An 18297-nucleotide genomic window follows, 5' to 3' on the forward strand; every position below is an offset into this window, starting at 1 on the left:
CATAGCTGACATGGCAAGAGAATTAAAAAAAAAAACACTGTGAAAGAAATTCTAGAGGCTATATTGGCTCGATAAATCAACAAAAATTAAGCTCATGTTTGACCCCATTTCTTAAAATTCAAATTTTCTCAAATTCATTTTTAGCATAATATATTTTTCTTAACTTTTCAACTACACATTTTTTTATTTTTATCAAAATTTACTAAAAAAATTGATTATTAGCAAAATCAAATGGAAAATTTTCTCTCTTTCTCTCTCCTGACGTTATTTTTTGTCTTCTGTTTATTATTTTTTTCTCATTCATATTAAGCATTCACTTGATAAAATTTGAGTTATAAACTGAAATTGTTGGAAGTAAAATCTTTCTATTTGTCTATCACGTAAACAAAAATCCATGTAATGCATTGAAGATACTTTCGAGACTTGCTTTGGCAAAGGTTTTGAAAAGTCATAAGCTATTTCTCAAATTAAGAAATTGTTTTGCAACTTATTTGAATAATTTTTTAAAAGTATTTTGTTTGACTAAATTTTTTTTTAGAGAAATCTAATTTAAAGTAACTTATCCAAGAAATTCTTTTATGAAAGCGGAAGTTATGCTAAACTAAACTTTAATCTTTTAAATCATAAGTCTAATATTACTCCCTCACCAATTGTCTAATCAAGTGAGTACTTGTTTGGCAAAGCATCCACTTGTTAAACACATACCACATATTCGATTCCCGAGACATGAAATTGGACTCTTTATAAACGTAGTGTATATACAACTCTTGTTCCCTGACCTGTTGGGACACATCCTGTGATTTACCTCCCTCACAAAGCTCTAGGGGCGGGACGATGGAGGCCTCAGGGTTGGGGATCAACCTCTTCTTTTTATTTATTTATTTATTAAATCACTTGAAAAAAATTAAGCTTTACCAATAATCCACCCTACTTAAACAAGTTCACCAATTGTCAAGCATTAGTGAATTCTAGCAAGGGAAAATTTGTGCGGTAAGCAAACTGTATTTCTCTCCTGCCGACAGAGTATGTACATTAAAAAGTGAGCGTGAGCCGTAAAATTGTAAGTAAAATATGTTTTATAGAAAATGACCCCTCACGACATTATTTACACCTGTTCGGTATAGCTTTTATTTTTTGTAGAAGAGTATTTGGAAGAAGTTATCGTAATTTTTATTTGAAAAATAATATTCAAAAGTACTTTCCATTTCGGAAGTGCTTTTTGAGAAAGTCACAATGAACCAATTTATTCTGAAAACTCTTTTAATTATCAAAAATATTTTAACAAAATTAGCCAAACGGATCCAAAATTAACTTTTGAGTCTCAAAAGCTTATTTTGACTTTTCAAAAGTCATGTCAAACGGATTTTATTAGTTACATGACACAAAATTGATGGTTGATGTTTATAAATAGGAATTAGGCCGGTCCCTGTTTAGGAAACCTTATGGTCCGCCCATTAATGCCACAACTCAATTACTATACAAAACTATGATTCAATTCATTAATGACCTAAAATATCAATGACCTTCTAATTATTAAATAATGCTCCTGACTACATGACACTATTTATACAGAGGCCTTACAGGACCCTCGCTGTAGAGGGCACGGCGGTGGATCTGACCAGCGTTAAAAAGCAAAAAAAGAAAAAATCGCATGGACCCATCCCTTCTGTCAGTCCTAGCAGTGGTCCTCTGCCCTGTACGTGAAGACAAACCCTTATTTTTCTCCTTTCTCAAAATCCAGTAAAACCAAAAGCAAATTTCAGTCTTTCTCCGGGCACCCTTCCAACACTCCGTGCACGGCAGGAGTGGAGCACACTCCATGCACGGAGTGTTAGAATTTTTTTTATTTCTCCTTTCTCAAAACTCCAATAAAAACCAAAGGCAAATTTCATCATTCTCCGGGCACCCTTCCAACACTGCAAAAATCCAAGCTACCAACACTATGCCCATCAAATGGTAACTCAATTTTTTTATAAATGAAAAAGTTGAGAAAAATCGAAAATCCCCCCCCCCCCTTTTCTATTGGTTACTTGCTTCATTTTTCTAATTCCATGCGTTCAATAATCTCAACAATACGTGTTGCTTGTGTAGGATTTTACACTGGCAGCCAAACGTAGGCACAATGGTCAACAGCCAAATCCTCGCTGAAGTTTCCCAGTGCGCTGAGGGCATCAATGGCGTCAAGGAAGGGTGCTGGAAAGCCACCATTAGCTTCTATAGAGCCATGACTAGAGGTATGTGTGTGTGGTTTCGTTCTTTATTTCTTAGCCGTTTGATGCCAGCTTCAAGAAACAATTGAATTCTTCATAGTAATTTCGTCTGTAGATCAAGCGAACGTCAATGAATTTCCGCGTGACTTTTTGGGGATTTCGCTGTCGGAGCTACCCAGTAAGTTCTACTTAGTAATTAGAGGGTAGCGACTTGTTTGGAAGCAGAGTCGAGTATTTAGATGATAATGGAAAAACTGCAGTCGAGTATTCAGTTTTGGACCGGTGGTGGCGACAGTTCTCATTGGCATTCTGGTGTTTGGGCTGAGCTTGACCAATGCAGACACAGATCCAAATGATGGTCAGCATTTTGAGCTTGCTTTTTCATAATCAATTTTTACTGAAACATATTTGCATGATTGTAGTGGATTTGGTGTTGTGTATGAGCAAATGTGTTATTTATTTATTTATTTATTTATTTATTTTTGTGGGGGGTAAGGGAATTTACAAGAGCAAGTATTGGCAGTGTACACTTTGATTGTTGAGTTTCTGGGTAGCACATAATTAGGTGAATTTATAAAGAATATTTAGTGGGTTAGGAAATTTGAAAGTCGAGTTTACTTCTGTTTTCTTAAGATATGGGTTTCTTAATGTTTTGTTGCGTTTATTTGTTCTTTAATCTTGTGGAACGTATATTTTGATTCAAATTTATTTTATTCATAATATCTTGAATGAACTTTCGGCAATTTGCTATATGAGTATTGGCAATTCATATCCGTGCTTAAGTTGAGAAAAACAAAACTTTAACCTACTCGAGTATATGCATATTCTTTATGATGCATCGGTGTATAGATTTGTTATAATCTCTCTAATAAATGTTGAAAAATTGAGCTGTAATCTCGACTCTATCAATTTGGATGTACAATCTCTGTTCTCAGGGCCTTGTATGGTGCTTTGAATTCTCCACAGCAACTTTCAAAATGGAGTGGGACTACCGGGGATCCTTGTGGAGAATCTTGGACGGGCATTACATGCTCAGCTCCAAAGTTACAGAAATGTGATTTCGCTCGAACCTTAATAGCATGTTCGATAGGGAATGTTGGATAGTAGTGGACTGTACTAGAAAAGAAGCTAAAATCAATTTTATTATTGATGTCCAGTCCTGTCAAATACTACATACCAAATATACACTTACTTCTTATGTTATTTTTAAAAGGTTAAACCCTAACCTTAAGGGTCCCCCACCACCCCTGTCCTGGAGTATCGTGAGGAAAGTAAATTGCATGTTATGCCTCTAAGGGTATAGGGTGGAAGGCTGCTTGTACACTTGCAATTACCCAAGAGCCAAATCCATATTTCAGGATTCGAACCTTTGACGTAGCAGTCTCAAGCAAAGCTGGATTTCTCCACCCTCCCCTTTTACCATTTGGAGATATGCCCTGGGGGGTACTTCTTATGTTATTTTTCCTACTATATAAAAAGGAGAATGTGAAATTAGTGTAGATATGAATAGTGAATTCTTCCATTTTAGGCCTTCGTTTATGCGTTGTTTCATTTTTTAGTAAGTTTTGTTTTAGTTATATCTCGATGAATTTAAATCAGATTTAAATTCCGTTTGTTGGTGAATAATCTTTAACATTAGGAATCTCGATTTCAGTCACTATCTTGATTTTTTTTTCATTTAAAAAAAAAAATCCTTCATCTCAAACATTAAGGTAATGAGTGAATCTAACATTGTAGCATTTTTTTTTTCATCGTAGAAAATCTCCAAATAACCTAATTTCCGACCATCCACATTCATCACCCAAAAGCCATGGAATTCTTCAAACACAATGTGATTACAAGAATCCAAACTACCCACCTAGTATTTTAATAAAAAAGACTCAAAATATCGTTTATAACTTCAATGAATTCTTGCAATCAAGTAATAGAAAGTCACAAAAAACAGACCCAAAATAAAAATTCAAAAGGGGGTTCAAAAATATCCATTAAACTTCGTAAATACTTTTTCTAAATTCTACACAATCCGTACTAATAATAACATAATAAATATAAAATTCGTGCAACGCACGAGACGAAGACTATATATTGAAAAGTCTCTAAATGGTACTTTAGCTTTTATTTCTTCGAGAGGCACATAAAGGGAAAGTTGGAGGCTTAACCTAGCTGCCCCTCTCCATAACCAAAATGTATGTACAAAGAAAATATTTTATAGACAAAAATAACGTTGATAAGTAACGTTTAAATAAATTTTGAAAATGACATTACTCATGTAATTTCCTCAAATTAATTTCACTAATTACTGTAAAACTTTTATCCACTTGCTTGTTCTAAAATTCAATCAAAATTGTTCACACGGGTTATGACTCAACCCAGTTAAGATAGAACGGATGAGCAATCGGGCCTTGTTTTGCAAATTTTGGGCTCAACAGCATGACTGTCCTCATTGTTGATCTGTGTGTCGTCATTGTTTCCGTGATTGGAAATGTAACTATTAGTCCCGGTTTAACATCCACTAAAGTGAGTTTTATTGGAGAAAAGCAGTTTTGGAAAAAAAAATTTGGATTTACATGTAAATATTTTATTGCGTGAATATGTGGTTGAAAATGAGTTTGAAATTTTTTTATTTTATTTTGTGGATGTCTGATAGGGGCTAAAGTGTGATGAAGATGTATTTTTTTGTGGTGCGGTATTTTGTACAAGTAAGATTGACACACAGTCGGGCATTTTATACTTCTTCTTTTCTATTAGTGTACATTTTTTACTTGAAGCACTCTAGATGTCGAGTTTTTACTTTTTATTAATGATGAATAATCATAATTCAAATTCTTGAGGGGACTCAACTTGACCTCTGTCTAAATTTACAGGAGAGAAAAAACTTACGGTGTCTAGAGATTGGTAGAATGACATAAAAGCTCAAAAATTACACATCATTTGATTTAGTCAAACTCCTAATGATCAAATGTAAAGTGGAGAGGGCTCCTGGATCCTTTCAAGAGATGGGGAGAACAAAATAAAAGTTCAAAGATTACGCTACACGTTGAGTATCATACTCCTTGTGATCATTCAAGGAGTTTAGTGTTTTTCGAGTTTCAGGTCCCTTTTGGACACACCACTTGAATGAGGTTTAGTAAATTTAAGCATGCTACATGTACCTCAAGGATTATATAATGACTTACATAATGTCATGTGATACTATATCATTGGACGATTTAAAACAGAATTAGTTTTTTCTTCCAATCATTTCCTTCCAACTCATCTTCTGGCACTATTTTTGGACAAAGTAGATTAATTCTAATAAATTTACTATAAAAGCTGAAGTTTGGGAAGTTCTTAATTTTGTTGCCTTCAAAAGCATCTTTTGATACATTCCAAGAAGAATTTATCTTGCATTTTCGTATTGTAATCCCATGTTTATTAATTAATTGTTGAACTAGACTTTTGTAACTTTCTACAATGTCATAAAACCACCATCCAGATGCTACTCAAAAGCACCAAATTCCGCAAATTCTTGTCATAATTCTCGGCAACTTGGCTGATCAAGCTGGCCACTAGTCTTTTTTTTTTTGTTTTTTGTTTTTTTATCGGTAAATGTGAAATTCAATTGATCAAAAATCATATACAAATACACCAAGCATACTCGGGCAAACAACATTCAAGTGAAGATTACAAGTACACCGGGCATATCCAGACAAATAAAATGAAAGATGTACAAATGATAATAGATATGGACTCAATGTTAAAGACTCAAAATGAATTAAAACATGTGGATACAAAGAAAACATGACTTTGTATATATATGTTTTAATTCTCTAACAATACAATCAACTTGTGGTCTAAGGTTCTCAAAAATCCTCCTATTCCGCGCCATCCATATGTGATAAACTGTAGTAGCTAGAACAATTCTCTTGACCTTACTTTGCCAAGTCGTTCCTCGAGCTTCCTTCTTCATCCATTTCAATGAGCTTGACAAAGTATACATTACATGTGACGGCTAGCCAACCACGAATCTACCCCCAAACTGAGTTACTGAATGGACAAGAAAAAAATAAGTGTTGTGCAGTCTCTTCCGTCTCTCCACAAGAGATGCAATTCCTGTCCACTTCCAAGTAGTGAAGCTTGTCTTTAGTTAGTAATCTGGATTGATCTCCTAACTAAAGGATGAACACATGCTTTGGAATGATAAAGTAGGTGCCCAAATTGCCTTAGTACTCCTCCGCCTGAAAAATTCATAAGTTGCCTGAACACTAAATTAGTCTGGCACAACTCATTAGACCAGCTTGTGCATTCCTGCCCCGAATGCACTGTTTAGGTCCCATGTCGCTGTCCCTAATTTCTAGCACTTTTTTAAGTAGGGGAGAGTCGTCTTTCCTCACCTTGCATTCCCAAATGTTCGTGCCACAAAGGTTCACCTGATTGACCAATTTAATTCAAAGGGTGTCCTTTTTACTATGAATGTTCCAAATTGCTTTTGAGAGTAGTGCAAAATTTCAGCTTTTAATATCTCTAAATCCAAGTCCTCCTTCATGCTTTGGTAGACAAATATTGTTCCAAGCCACCAATGATTTTTTTGGATTCCCATAGGAAGTTTCGACAAAGACTAATAACTTTGGAGGCAATTGTAGCCAGTATGGGGAATATGGATAACCAAAAGCATTCCACCCCTTTAAGAACGGATCTCACAAGCTCCATTCTCCCTGCATATGACAAAGAAGCTCTCGACCATGCACCAATATAGGATGAAATCTTGTTAATGAAGGAATCATAGGAGCTAACCTTTAATTTCTGTACCGCAAGTGGGATGCCCAATTAGTGAAATGGCATGGTACCCTTTGGGGTGTTTGTTAATGCAAGAATATCCTCCAACTCTTACCCATGAACTCTTGCGGTATACAAGCTAGATTTGTTAAATTCATTTTAAGTCTCGACATATCACCAAATCTAGTAAAGCAATCCATTAAGATACTAACCGATATAACATCCCTTCTAGCAAATAACATCAAATCATCCGCAAAATGCCAAGTGAGTCAACCTTAGAGATGCATATTTAGGATGGAAGTTGAATTCACTATTCTCAGTAGTTCCTTTCACCATTCTAGAAAAATATTCAAGGCACAACACAAACAGGAATGGGGAGAGAGGGTCACCTTGTCGAAGACCTTTCTTTCCCTTAAAGAAGCCATGGATGCTCCTATTAAGTGCAGTAGAGTATGTAGGTGTTGTAATACATTTAATCACCCAATCAATGAAAATAGTTGGGAATCCCAACCCCTCAAGCACCCTTCTAAGAAAATCTCTATTAAGTGCACTAGTTGACTGATACTTAGGAGGTTTTTCATTCAATCCACCATATAAACAAAATGAACTTTTTACAATTAAAGAAATATATATATATACACTAAATACCGGTGCTTAGGAGATCATTTTCGTATGCATGTGTGTGTCTATTGTCTAAGTTAAAATCCAAAAAATAATAATAATAATAATAAAATTGGAAAGGTAAATAAAGAAAACAATCACGGTTTCTTATGGAAAAATGAGAAATCCAAGCTGATAAGAGAGGATAGGTATGGGCAAATCTCCCGAACTGAACCCGACGGTTCTTGTCAAATTAAATACCCGAACGGGTATCTGAATTGAGAACCGGCGGGTACGGTTCGGTTCACGGTTCTAGACCAAGAACCGAATAAGAACCGAATTTTTCTAATTTTTTTTTTTATATTGAGTAAATCAAATTATTATAATTTTTCTAAACAAATTAACAAATTAATGATTTTTAAATCCAAATTTTTGGCCTAATAATTTGTTTCATTTCTAATTTTTTAATTTCTGACTTAATTACCCATTTTATTGTTTCATTTTTTTAACCAAACAAGATCAAATCCACTAAATAATCCTAAACACTTAGGGTGTGTTTGATTACATTTATTTTCCATGGAAAATATTAGTTTTCCATCCAAATTTTCACTTGGAGTGTTTGATTGCTATTTTTTTCCATGGAAAATATTTTCCAACTTTTGAAAATATACCTAATTTTCCTTGTTTTTAAGGAAAACATTTTCCTTGGGTAGAGGTGGTTTTTATTTTCCACAAAAGATGGAAAACATTTTTTTTCTAGGTAATATTTTCTATGTCAATCAAACACACTCAAGGAAAATGTTTTCCTTAAAAACAAGGAAAATTAGGTATATTTTCAAAAGTTGGAAAATGTTTTCCATGGAAAAAAAATAGCTATCAAACACTCCAAGTAGGAATTTGGGTGGAAAATTGATATTTTCCATGGAAAATAAATGTAATCAAACACACCCTTACACTAAAGTGCATAACGTTGTCTCGACTCTCGCACTCACTTTCGCAGTCTCGCTAATATTCCAAAACCTATACAATCGTCGGTCGACACTGTGACCTCCGTCGACCGAAACTTTGATCATAACGATCATTTGAATAAGGTAGTTTACTAGTCTCTGACGTTCCAAAACCATTGAATGTATCATTAGTTGTATTTATATAATGTTGTTATAAATATTAAAAAATTTAATTATAGTACAGAACCGAACGGAACGGAACCAAACTGAACCGAACCCGAACGGTTCCATAATTTTATTTGGACCCGACGGTTCTATTTACTAGATACCCAAAAAGTTTGGTTCGATTCGATTTTCTTTAGAACCGAACCGACCCACGTCCACCCCTAAAAGAGGACGTTTTTGTGGTTGTCATGCATTTCAAGAAGGTATTAAAAAGGCATTGACAAAGATAATTACATTCACATTCACAATTTTTGTTGGTTGCGCAACATTTTAATTGTAATAAAGGTCGCTAACTTTTGTGTTGCTGGAGCATTTATGTCCCAAATTTTTTAGCATTTTTTTTTTAAATTTTGAACCTTAATTAATTAGCACATTTTTTCTCTAATAATAATTTTTTAACATTAGCATGCATTTAAATAAGGGACAAATATTTTGCCGAACTATTGTAGTGCAGAAAATTAATTACGAGACAGAGCTTTTTAAAAGGAAATTTACTTCTAAAATAAGGTACTTTGATAAATTCTAAAGGCATTGCAAATGAAACTGGTCTCTGATTTGCAGGAAAAAAGGGGACCGAAAGTCTTTTTATTTATTTTTTTATTAATGCAAATATACTGGCAAAAGAACATATTGTTAACTTTTATAGCTTTTAAGATTTATTTTATCAAACAAAAAAAAAATTATGCTAGAAATATTATTACTCGTTTTGTAATATACTCATTTTCTTTATTAAAAAAAAAAAAGAAAGAAATAATTTAATTTATTAAAAAAATAAATTAAAAATTGAAATTGACTATTAACTCCTGAGAAAAACCGAAATGAATGATTCTCCTGCGAAAAATAGTTACAGGGTAGCAAAAATCGGAGATGAATGATATTCTTCACGCGGAGTTTGGTAAAGTAATAGTCGGAGACTCTCTATTTTTATAAATATATTTTATAAATTAAAGAGTATCCATATATTTAGAGAGTAAAATTTTTTAAATACTCTAACCTGCCTTTTATATTTAACACTTAATTTTACTACTTCAAAAAAAATATTTATTATTTTTCCCTATCTTTTATTTTCACTAGCTTCCTTCAAATTATTATATTATTTTCTTTCATAAAAAATAAAAATAATTTGAATGCATTTAATTATACAGAGTGGTTTGGCTTTTCAAATTTAAAAAGTTAAACTCACTCTCTAAATTAAAATATTAATTTAAAGTATTTTTTTCAGTCTAATTTTAAGGATTAACTTTTTAAAATAAAGAGCGTTTTATATATAAAGAGTTTTTGAGGAGATATTTTAAGAGTTTTATATAACCCAATAATTGCAGGACTTGAACCGGATTCGAAGAAAGTGGGTTGGATGCAGGGAATCGTTGGGCTTGCAAACTTGCATGAATTGGCACTGGTTGTACTCGGTGACTAGTATAATGGAAGTACACTATAAATATTTTGGGAAGGAACTAGGAGTGTAAGCGATTCGATTTTATCGATTTTTGAAAAATTTTCAAATCAAATCGTTTAAATCAGTTTGAAAAAAACTCAAAGCTAAACCAAACCATTTTGATCAGTTTGAAAAAAATTCAAACCTAAACCTAACGGTTTGGTCCGATTTTAAACAGTCGGTTTTGCCTTATATTTTTTTGCCCTAATTTTATGTTATTAATTCATTGAATTCAATATATATTTATATCTTACTAACAATAAATCTAAACCAAACTAAGCCCCTGTCTGAACCAAATTTTTTAGAAAAAAAAAATGAAAATTTGGACCGTTGTTCCATAAGTTCAGTCGTCTTTGTTGACCTGTTGTTTCATGTGTGAGACCCAACTTCCCCTCCAACGCTCAATTTTCTCATTATAATGATATGGAAAATATAGCTCAAATAGAGCTAAATATATCTACTATAAATTTAAATACCAACTAAATCAAAGTGAAATCACAATAAATTAAAACATAGTTTTTTTTTTCATTTTTGTTCACATTTTTTAGGTTAATGACGATACAATAACACTACAATACAAGTCTACTAAATTGGATTTAAGACCAAAAAATATAATGATGTCCAACAAGACCCCGTGATCATCATATCTGAAAAAGGGATACTGATTAAATAAAGATAATAACCAACCACAATAAAAAAGCAATTGTTTATAATATCTAAACATAACAATTATACAAGTTTACGTTTGTATGATGCTACAAAACGCATTTAATTTCAAATTTGTACCTTAGTTTGCTCCAAAAAAATTATTGATCTGAAACTTTATTCGTAGCAAATATTATCACTGAAGGTCTAAGATCTCTTTGTCTCCGATTTGGTATAATGGCTTTCAATTTAACTTTGAAGAGACGTGAAAAATCTGAAAAAGAATTATGTGGTATCGGTCCTTAGAGACTATGATAGCACACTTAATATATGAATATGCAATTTTCATCTCTCATTTGGAAGACGAAGCATCGTAGCTTTCCTATATTTGATTAACAACATTCGGTGGAATATTACTTTTTTTATACTCATGTAGACTTGCATTAATAAATTTTATTAAGAGAGTCACTTCTAATTTACATTTGAATTAAAAATTCGCAGAGATTTTCATCACGATCTTAACCATTCAAATTTGTGAACTAACTAAAGTAATACATCCTTTTATGTAAAATTTTACGTGATATCATCGCCTCTTGTAAAAAGAGAGCCATTGTTCATATCTCACTTCAAGCACTTATTCAAGCTTCTCCACCCTTCGAATAATTTGTTGTAAGTGACTAGGTTGTCCATATTTGGTGAAAGTATGGGTTAGTCTTCTTTTCAAATCTTTCTTTAATTATTAAATCAAAATATTTTTGAATTGTACTTGTTACATGCTAAGATTGATTCTTCCGTTAAATTTCTTCATAACGTATTTGATATTTGACATATTTATTTGCTAAACTCCGATGACTTGATACTCCGATACCCTTGTCGGGAATTTAAAAAATTTTCAATTTAATTTGTTGATAGGATCTTTGTTCAGAAAACATTTTTAGAAGGTTGAAATATAAAAAAGATGGAGAAAAATAACACAAAATTAATGAACTGTAAAAGATAGAGATGTTCCTCTATATGAAAATTGTAACAATCACACCCAATTTCTAGCTCACCTAACTCTTTAATACAATAAACGTTACCTCCTCCAGCTGTTCTATTTAAATCAACATTATTAAACTAATAATTTTTCTTTTCTGTCACGTACTAAAAGAAATTAACAAAGCGTCAACTTATAGAGACGTGTTCCTTTTTCTTTTCCAATTTTGAAGATATCGACATGAAATTGAAGCTGATTTTTATCTTTCTTTATGAAAATTGGGGCAAAATTTGGCAATTGGATGTTCATATCTTCCTATTCAATTTGTTCCAAAAAATAGGCTTATTTTCATTTTTCACACAATTAAAAAATGTAGTTAATATAGTTGAAAAATAATTTTTTTCTAACATTTTTCTTAATATACCCGTGCATTAAATAATTGTTTAAATATGAGTAGTCCTTATTTATTGATAACAAAATATATTAAATAGTGATTTATTAGAAAACTAAGAAATCGGCTACACTCTCAATGAGAAAAGTGATCTATAATTTGGAAGAGACGAAAAAGAAAAATAAGTGTATCTTTATGAGATAAAGGGAGTATAAAATAAACTACTTTTATCTTATTACACCTACACAAAAAATAAAAACAAAACAAAATACTTCATCCATCCCATAAAGATAAAATTGTTTCCATTTTCACACAGATGAAGAAAATATAATTAATTTAGTTGAAAATATAATTAATTATTTTTACATTTTTAAATATACCCATATATTAAATATGGATTCAAATGGAAGTAGGGCATATTTATTGCTTAAGGTACATCGGATAAGGCCATATTATAAAACTAAAAAAATTAACTTACTCTAAAAAAAGAAAATGGCCTGTAATTATTAAATGAAGAGAAAGACAAGCAAGTCTATGAACTTGTTCGGTAGTGATTATGATAATTAATTTTTTGTTCGTTAGAGAGAAAAACGGGTCCCACATATAAGAAAATAATCAAAAAATGAAGACTGATTTAGGAAAGTAATGATCAAAAAATTAATTCTTTGGGATGAAAAATCAGAACAAAATGCACTATCTTTATTAGAGGAAGAGAAAATTAATTATCTGAATTGAAATTAGTTCGTGTAAATGTCAGAGAGATACGTGGAAAAGTAAAGACACAAATGGTGGATCAACATCAATGCCATACACCAAATAAACAAGCTATTGTAGTGTCATTAAATGACCGCAACAGGCCGTTTGGCTTCTTCTGGTTATGATTTCTCCAACAAAGCCATGAACAAACAAACAAGGTTGTCAATTAATTATACTTACACGTCACTTCGACTGATATGTAGAATCATTTGTGCTGAATAGCATTACATTTATCCTAAACGTGAGAAAGATACGTGGAAGAAGTAAATACTTCATCCGTCCCAATTATATAGACTGAATTTCATTTTTTTCTTGTCCCAAATATATAGGCGTGTTTCTTAATTTAGAATATTTTGTTTATTCCTTTAAAAATATAACATTATTCAAATTTTCCCACTTAACATGCCAATTTTTTGAAATTATCCAAATACAGACATTTTTCATATTTTGGAAACATGGAACAACACTTATTTCTTCTTCTTCAAATTAATTCATTCAAATTCTATACTAATTCCTAATTTACTACTCCCTCCATCCCAATTATATAGTCTTGTTTCATTTTTCTCACGGATTAAGAATTCTTCTTTAATATCATTGTTGGAATTAGTAAAGAATTTGAATGATTTAATTTGAAGAAGAAATGATTAAAGTTGATCCATGTTTCCAAGAAGTAAGAAATGTATGTATTTGAATGATTTCAAGAAGTTGATATATTAAATAGAGAAAATTGAATAAGGGTATATTGGTAAAACAACAAAATAAAATATTCTAGATTAGAAAACATACCTATATATTTGGAACAAGAGAAAAAGGAAATTCAACCTATATAATTGGGACAGATGGAGTATTTACTTCTTCCACGTATCTTTCTCACGTTTAGGGTGAATGTAATGCTATTTAGCACAATTGATTCTATACATCAGTCGAAGTGACATGCAAGTATAATTAATTGACAACCTCGTTTGTTTGTTCATTGCTTTGTTGGAGAAATCAGAACCAGAAATAGAGTACTACATGCTAAAAATTAAATTCTTAATCCGTATGAAAAATGAAATAAGCCTATATATAATTGGGACTTACACAAAAGGCAATTCACCGACTATTGAATTCCACGGTCCCATTGAAATGCTGATTCTGATTCCTTCAACCTCTTTATAATCACATTCAAATGTCTGTCTATCGGTAGAGATCTATAAAAACTAGAAAGAGATGACAAAAATCGGCATTGTAATTTTAGGGTTTTGCTCATTGGCCATTTTCTTGCCATGGGTCTGTTCAGGTCTGACGAAAGAAGAAATTTGGTCAGAAACCTACTGCCAAGGAAAGGAAAAGGTTACTAAGCTTCACTTCTACCTCCAAGATTTAATAAGAGGGCCTAATAAAACAGTGTACACAGTAGCAAAATCCGAGTTAACAGATTCTCTTCCCTCGCAGTTTGGCAGGCTCTTGGTTTTAGATAACCTAATAACCGCAGGGCCTGAACCAGATTCGAAGAAAGTGGGTCGGATGCAGGGAATTGTTGGGCTATCTAACTTGCATGAATTGTCCTTGGCTATGCTTCTTAACGTGGTTTTCACAGAAGGTAAGTATGATGGAAGTACACTAAGTATTTTGGGAAGGAACCCATTGACTGAAAAAGTTAGGGAGGTTTCGATTGTTGGTGGCACCGGTGTTTTCCGAATGGCACGAGGATATGTTATTACGAGCACGCACTCCTTTGATGGTTCACTTGGTGTATATGAATATACAGTTTTCGTTTCTCATTTGGAAGACGGAGCATCGTAGCTTTCCTGTATGTGATTAACTCTACGTACCCAGTTGAGCATCACTTTGTTTAAAAGTTTGGATGTATGATTGGACAGTCGATCTTGTCTAAAAGTTTGAATTGTTTAAGAATAATTGAATTTACTTAAAAAGTAAATTATGTTTTCAACTTAGCGTTATGTTTGAAGAAGTCATGTAGACTTGCATTAATAAATTTCGTTGAGAGACTATTGATTCATTTAATTTGTCCTCTTGACATGAATGTGCATGTATTCGAACAAAAATTTCAAAGTGACTTCAATTATTTTTCTGCACGGCTGAGCCTTGAATAGTTAGTTAAAATGTAATTTAGATTTCTGGCGAGATTTATTATCCTATTTGAAGCTTGGAGGGCGGAATGATCAAATTTGGAAAGAATCATCACATATCGAGATAGTGACTTTCATTGATGAAATTCAACCAAATTTGAGCGGGAAAGAAATAAGTATTGTGAAACTAACCTTAGAATAAACACTCCGAGTATGTGAATAAGAACAAGTTCGAGATGTACATACCATGAGAGAGAAAGAAAATATTTGACTATAAGTGTCGAAAAATAACCAACCTAAAAGCTCATGATTATTAGATTGACCATGCACACACACATTAATCGAATATTGAATCAGTAGAAATTTAGTTTTACTTGCAGTGCTAATGAATTTTTTTATGAATTATTAGATGATTTAAAATACTTGATCTAGGTTTGGAAAAGTTATCTAAAGCTTTTATGTTGTTGTTTGAATTATGCTTTTAGTAGATAGTCTTGCTCAGAACGAACAAGAGTTTAAGTTTGAGGTATTTGATAAGTGTATTTTATGTGTTTGTTCGGGCTTCTATTTTATTAATTTATTATTATTTTGGGCGGATATATACTTAATTTAGGTTAAATTTGGTTAATTTATGTAAATTGGGATTGGACAAGTTTGGATAAAATTAGATTGAAGTTGCACAAAATTGAGAAAATGGGAACCAAAAAGATCAAGCTTAAAGTAGAGGACATGCCGTGCAAATAAATAGGACCTCGGATGCACCGAAACTTAATGTGGAGGGCCAAAATGCACTTAACTATCAAAAATTCCAATATTTAGACTCACATTCCACATTGAAGATGTTTGAGTTATTCTATATATTTCTATATATATAGTTTTCATTCATTCTTTTTAACACATAATTTTAGAGAGACAGACACATAATCATCAAGATTAAAGAGCAAAAAGTTATGATTTGAAGATTTTTTCGATTGAAAAAGATTCCTTGTGCAAAATTCAATTCTTTCTCTCTTCAAGATTTCAAAACTCGGTTATGAACTTTATATTTTTTTATTATTTTTCTTTTCATTAGTATGAGTAGCTAAATTCATAATTATGACAAATACTATAATTTATGTGCAACACTTTAATTTAATTTTCAAGATTCAAGTAGTTTAATTTTTATGTATTGATTTTATCTATGGTGGTTTTATGCTTTGAATTACTTGACCAATAATTCAAAGATTTTTTGAATTTATAACAAGTTGAGAGGCGAGTTACAGGTTTAAACCACATAATAAAATTTGGAAACTAGTATAGAAGTGTAAAAATACGTTTTTTAGTTAATGCAGTGGTTTTAAGACGTTTAACTAAAGTGTATCTTGATTCACATAGAGATATGAAATTGACTTAGTTAAATAGAATCACTTTGAACTCGAGAAATGTGAAATTCTAAGTCATAAAAGAATTTGATCGAACACTATAATAGTTATGAATCTAGATTAGAAAATTAAAGGGGATCCATAGGTGAAATTATAAGTTCTAGTATCCACATTTGTACTTTAAAACTTGAATTTGATAAATTGTGCGCGTTCGATTAATTTAATTTAATTAGAATAATTTAGATAATCAATCACCAAATAATTTGTTTTTCATCAAATAAAAGTTAGAAATAGTAAACTAATTATCAAATTACAGTCATCGTGGAAATGATAATACGGACTCATAGGTACACTATATTACTTATTACTATCCGTACACTTGCATGATATAAAATTGACATCCTTCCGAATTGTAGTACATACTGAGTCAATTCAATTGGATGTTCATAACTTCTTATATCTATAAAATACACTATTTTTATCTCATTGCACTTGCACAAAAATAAAATCAAAATGAAATAATAATTAATCTTAATCATATTCTTGAACTATGAATATGAAACTTTGTCGTAAATGTCAAAGAGATACGTGAAAGAAGTAAAGACACAAATGGTGGATCATCGTCAATGCGATTCACCAAACAGACAAGATATTATCATGTCATTAAATGGCCGTTTAGCTTCTTTTGGTTCTGATTTCTCCAGCAGAGAGGTGGCCTACGAATTATTATGTGAACCAGCAACTTGTTCTGAGTTTTGTTTCCACATATATGTCAATTTAAATTATCTTTAAGTGTTCATAGATACTTTAACTCGTATGCTCAATAAAATAAGTAAAATCATAATTTATATATTATATAATGTTACTTTATTAGAACAAAATATATTATTTGAATACACAATACAACTTTAGGATCACAGGGAGTCTCGTGGTGAGGGGGGATTGTTGACGTACAATAATGTCGTTCTTAACCCCATGGGTTGGATCACTGGAATGATGACGTCAAATGCCATAAAATGTTTAGTCCTTCCTCATTGGACACTAATGAATTTTCAAATGAAATGGTTATAACTTGATCCTCACAATTAGATTAGATTACGCATTGGAGAGTCGAGCATGGATAAGTTTTCAAATCTTTGAATTATTTTTTCAAATGAACTTCTTGAATACAACATGAGATAATGAATGTAGGAAGTTTAACTGACCTACACAAGTCCGTTATTGGTCTATTCTATTGTTTCATTATCATATTATAGTTTTGTTTGACGATTAACAAAAGTTTATGTTTGACAAGTGTAATACTTAACATAAATTTACTGAACACGCGATGAAGAAACTGGGAGAACAGGAGGAGGACACAAGAAAAAATGGAGGCTAACTCTTTGGCACTAGTTTTTGCTTGTTCTTTCTTTTCGTTTTCTTTTTTGTTTTTGAGGGGGGTAGAGATGAGGGGTTGGTTTGTACTATAAACCAGTGGGATCTGGAAGTATAGTCTTGGTAGAGCATGCTTTAGCATCAATGTCGGCTCTTTCCGGACTTCGTTTGGGGGGTCATGTATGTACACTAAATACAAAAAGTCGTCGTCACCTATTTACAGAAATAGCATATTAAGATTTTTGATAAAGAATAGGACGATATGCACTTGTAAAGAAAATAATGCAGACAAAATTTAAATACAGACATACGATTTCTCTCTAACGTACGAGAGAGAGGCCCTAGTTGCTTCTAGATGTGAGTGTGACATTGGTTTAGGAGAGTAGTTGTTGGCAACTCTCTTCATCGTAAAAGAATGGCATCAATTAACTAAGGTATAAAGTAAAGTTAGCAAGATGAAGGTGCAAGTCTGATCTCCTACCCTTAGTGGTGTCGGATAAAAACTTCTCGCTTGCCCATTGGGGGCAAGAGATCAATATCAGACAAAGGT

General features: G+C 32.1%; 2 protein-coding genes and 1 pseudogene across 2 annotated transcripts; 2 read left to right on the forward strand and 1 right to left on the reverse strand.

Annotated features, from left to right (window-relative positions):
* Positions 1–1647: 1647 nt before the first annotated feature.
* Positions 1648–3580, forward strand: LOC111410116 (annotated as a pseudogene).
* A 3151-nt stretch (positions 3581–6731) lies between these two features.
* On the reverse strand, positions 6732–8927 carry LOC111411216. Its single transcript, XM_023041770.1, has 4 exons — positions 8878–8927; positions 7240–7572; positions 7081–7193; positions 6732–6904 (listed from the first exon to the last, which is right to left on the reverse strand). The coding sequence occupies exons 1-4, from the start codon at positions 8925–8927 to the stop codon at positions 6732–6734; spliced, it is 669 nt and encodes a 222-aa protein (XP_022897538.1).
* A 5093-nt stretch (positions 8928–14020) lies between these two features.
* Positions 14021–15018, forward strand: LOC111410117 (dirigent protein 2-like). Its single transcript, XM_023040322.1, has one exon. It carries the CDS (start codon positions 14150–14152, stop codon positions 14723–14725), a length of 576 nt encoding a protein of 191 aa, XP_022896090.1. The 5' UTR covers positions 14021–14149; the 3' UTR covers positions 14726–15018.
* Positions 15019–18297: the final 3279 nt, after the last annotated feature.

Source organism: Olea europaea, chromosome 15 (genome assembly GCF_002742605.1).
Source record: "Olea europaea var. sylvestris chromosome 15, O_europaea_v1, whole genome shotgun sequence".
NCBI lineage: Eukaryota > Viridiplantae > Streptophyta > Magnoliopsida > Lamiales > Oleaceae > Olea > Olea europaea.

Coding starts and splice junctions, on each gene's coding strand:
- LOC111411216 (XM_023041770.1), bottom strand. CDS start 8,927: ATGACAACCACAAAAACGTCCTCTTTTAGGGGTGGACGTGGGTCGGTT. Junction 7,573..8,877: donor GGTGGACGTGGGTCGGTTCG/GTTCTAAAGAAA, acceptor AATTGTAAAAAG/TTCATTTTGTTTATATGGTG. Junction 6,905..7,080: donor TATACCGCAAGAGTTCATGG/GTAAGAGTTGGA, acceptor TGTCATATGCAG/GGAGAATGGAGCTTGTGAGA.
- LOC111410117 (XM_023040322.1), top strand. CDS start 14,150: ATGACAAAAATCGGCATTGTAATTTTAGGGTTTTGCTCATTGGCCATT.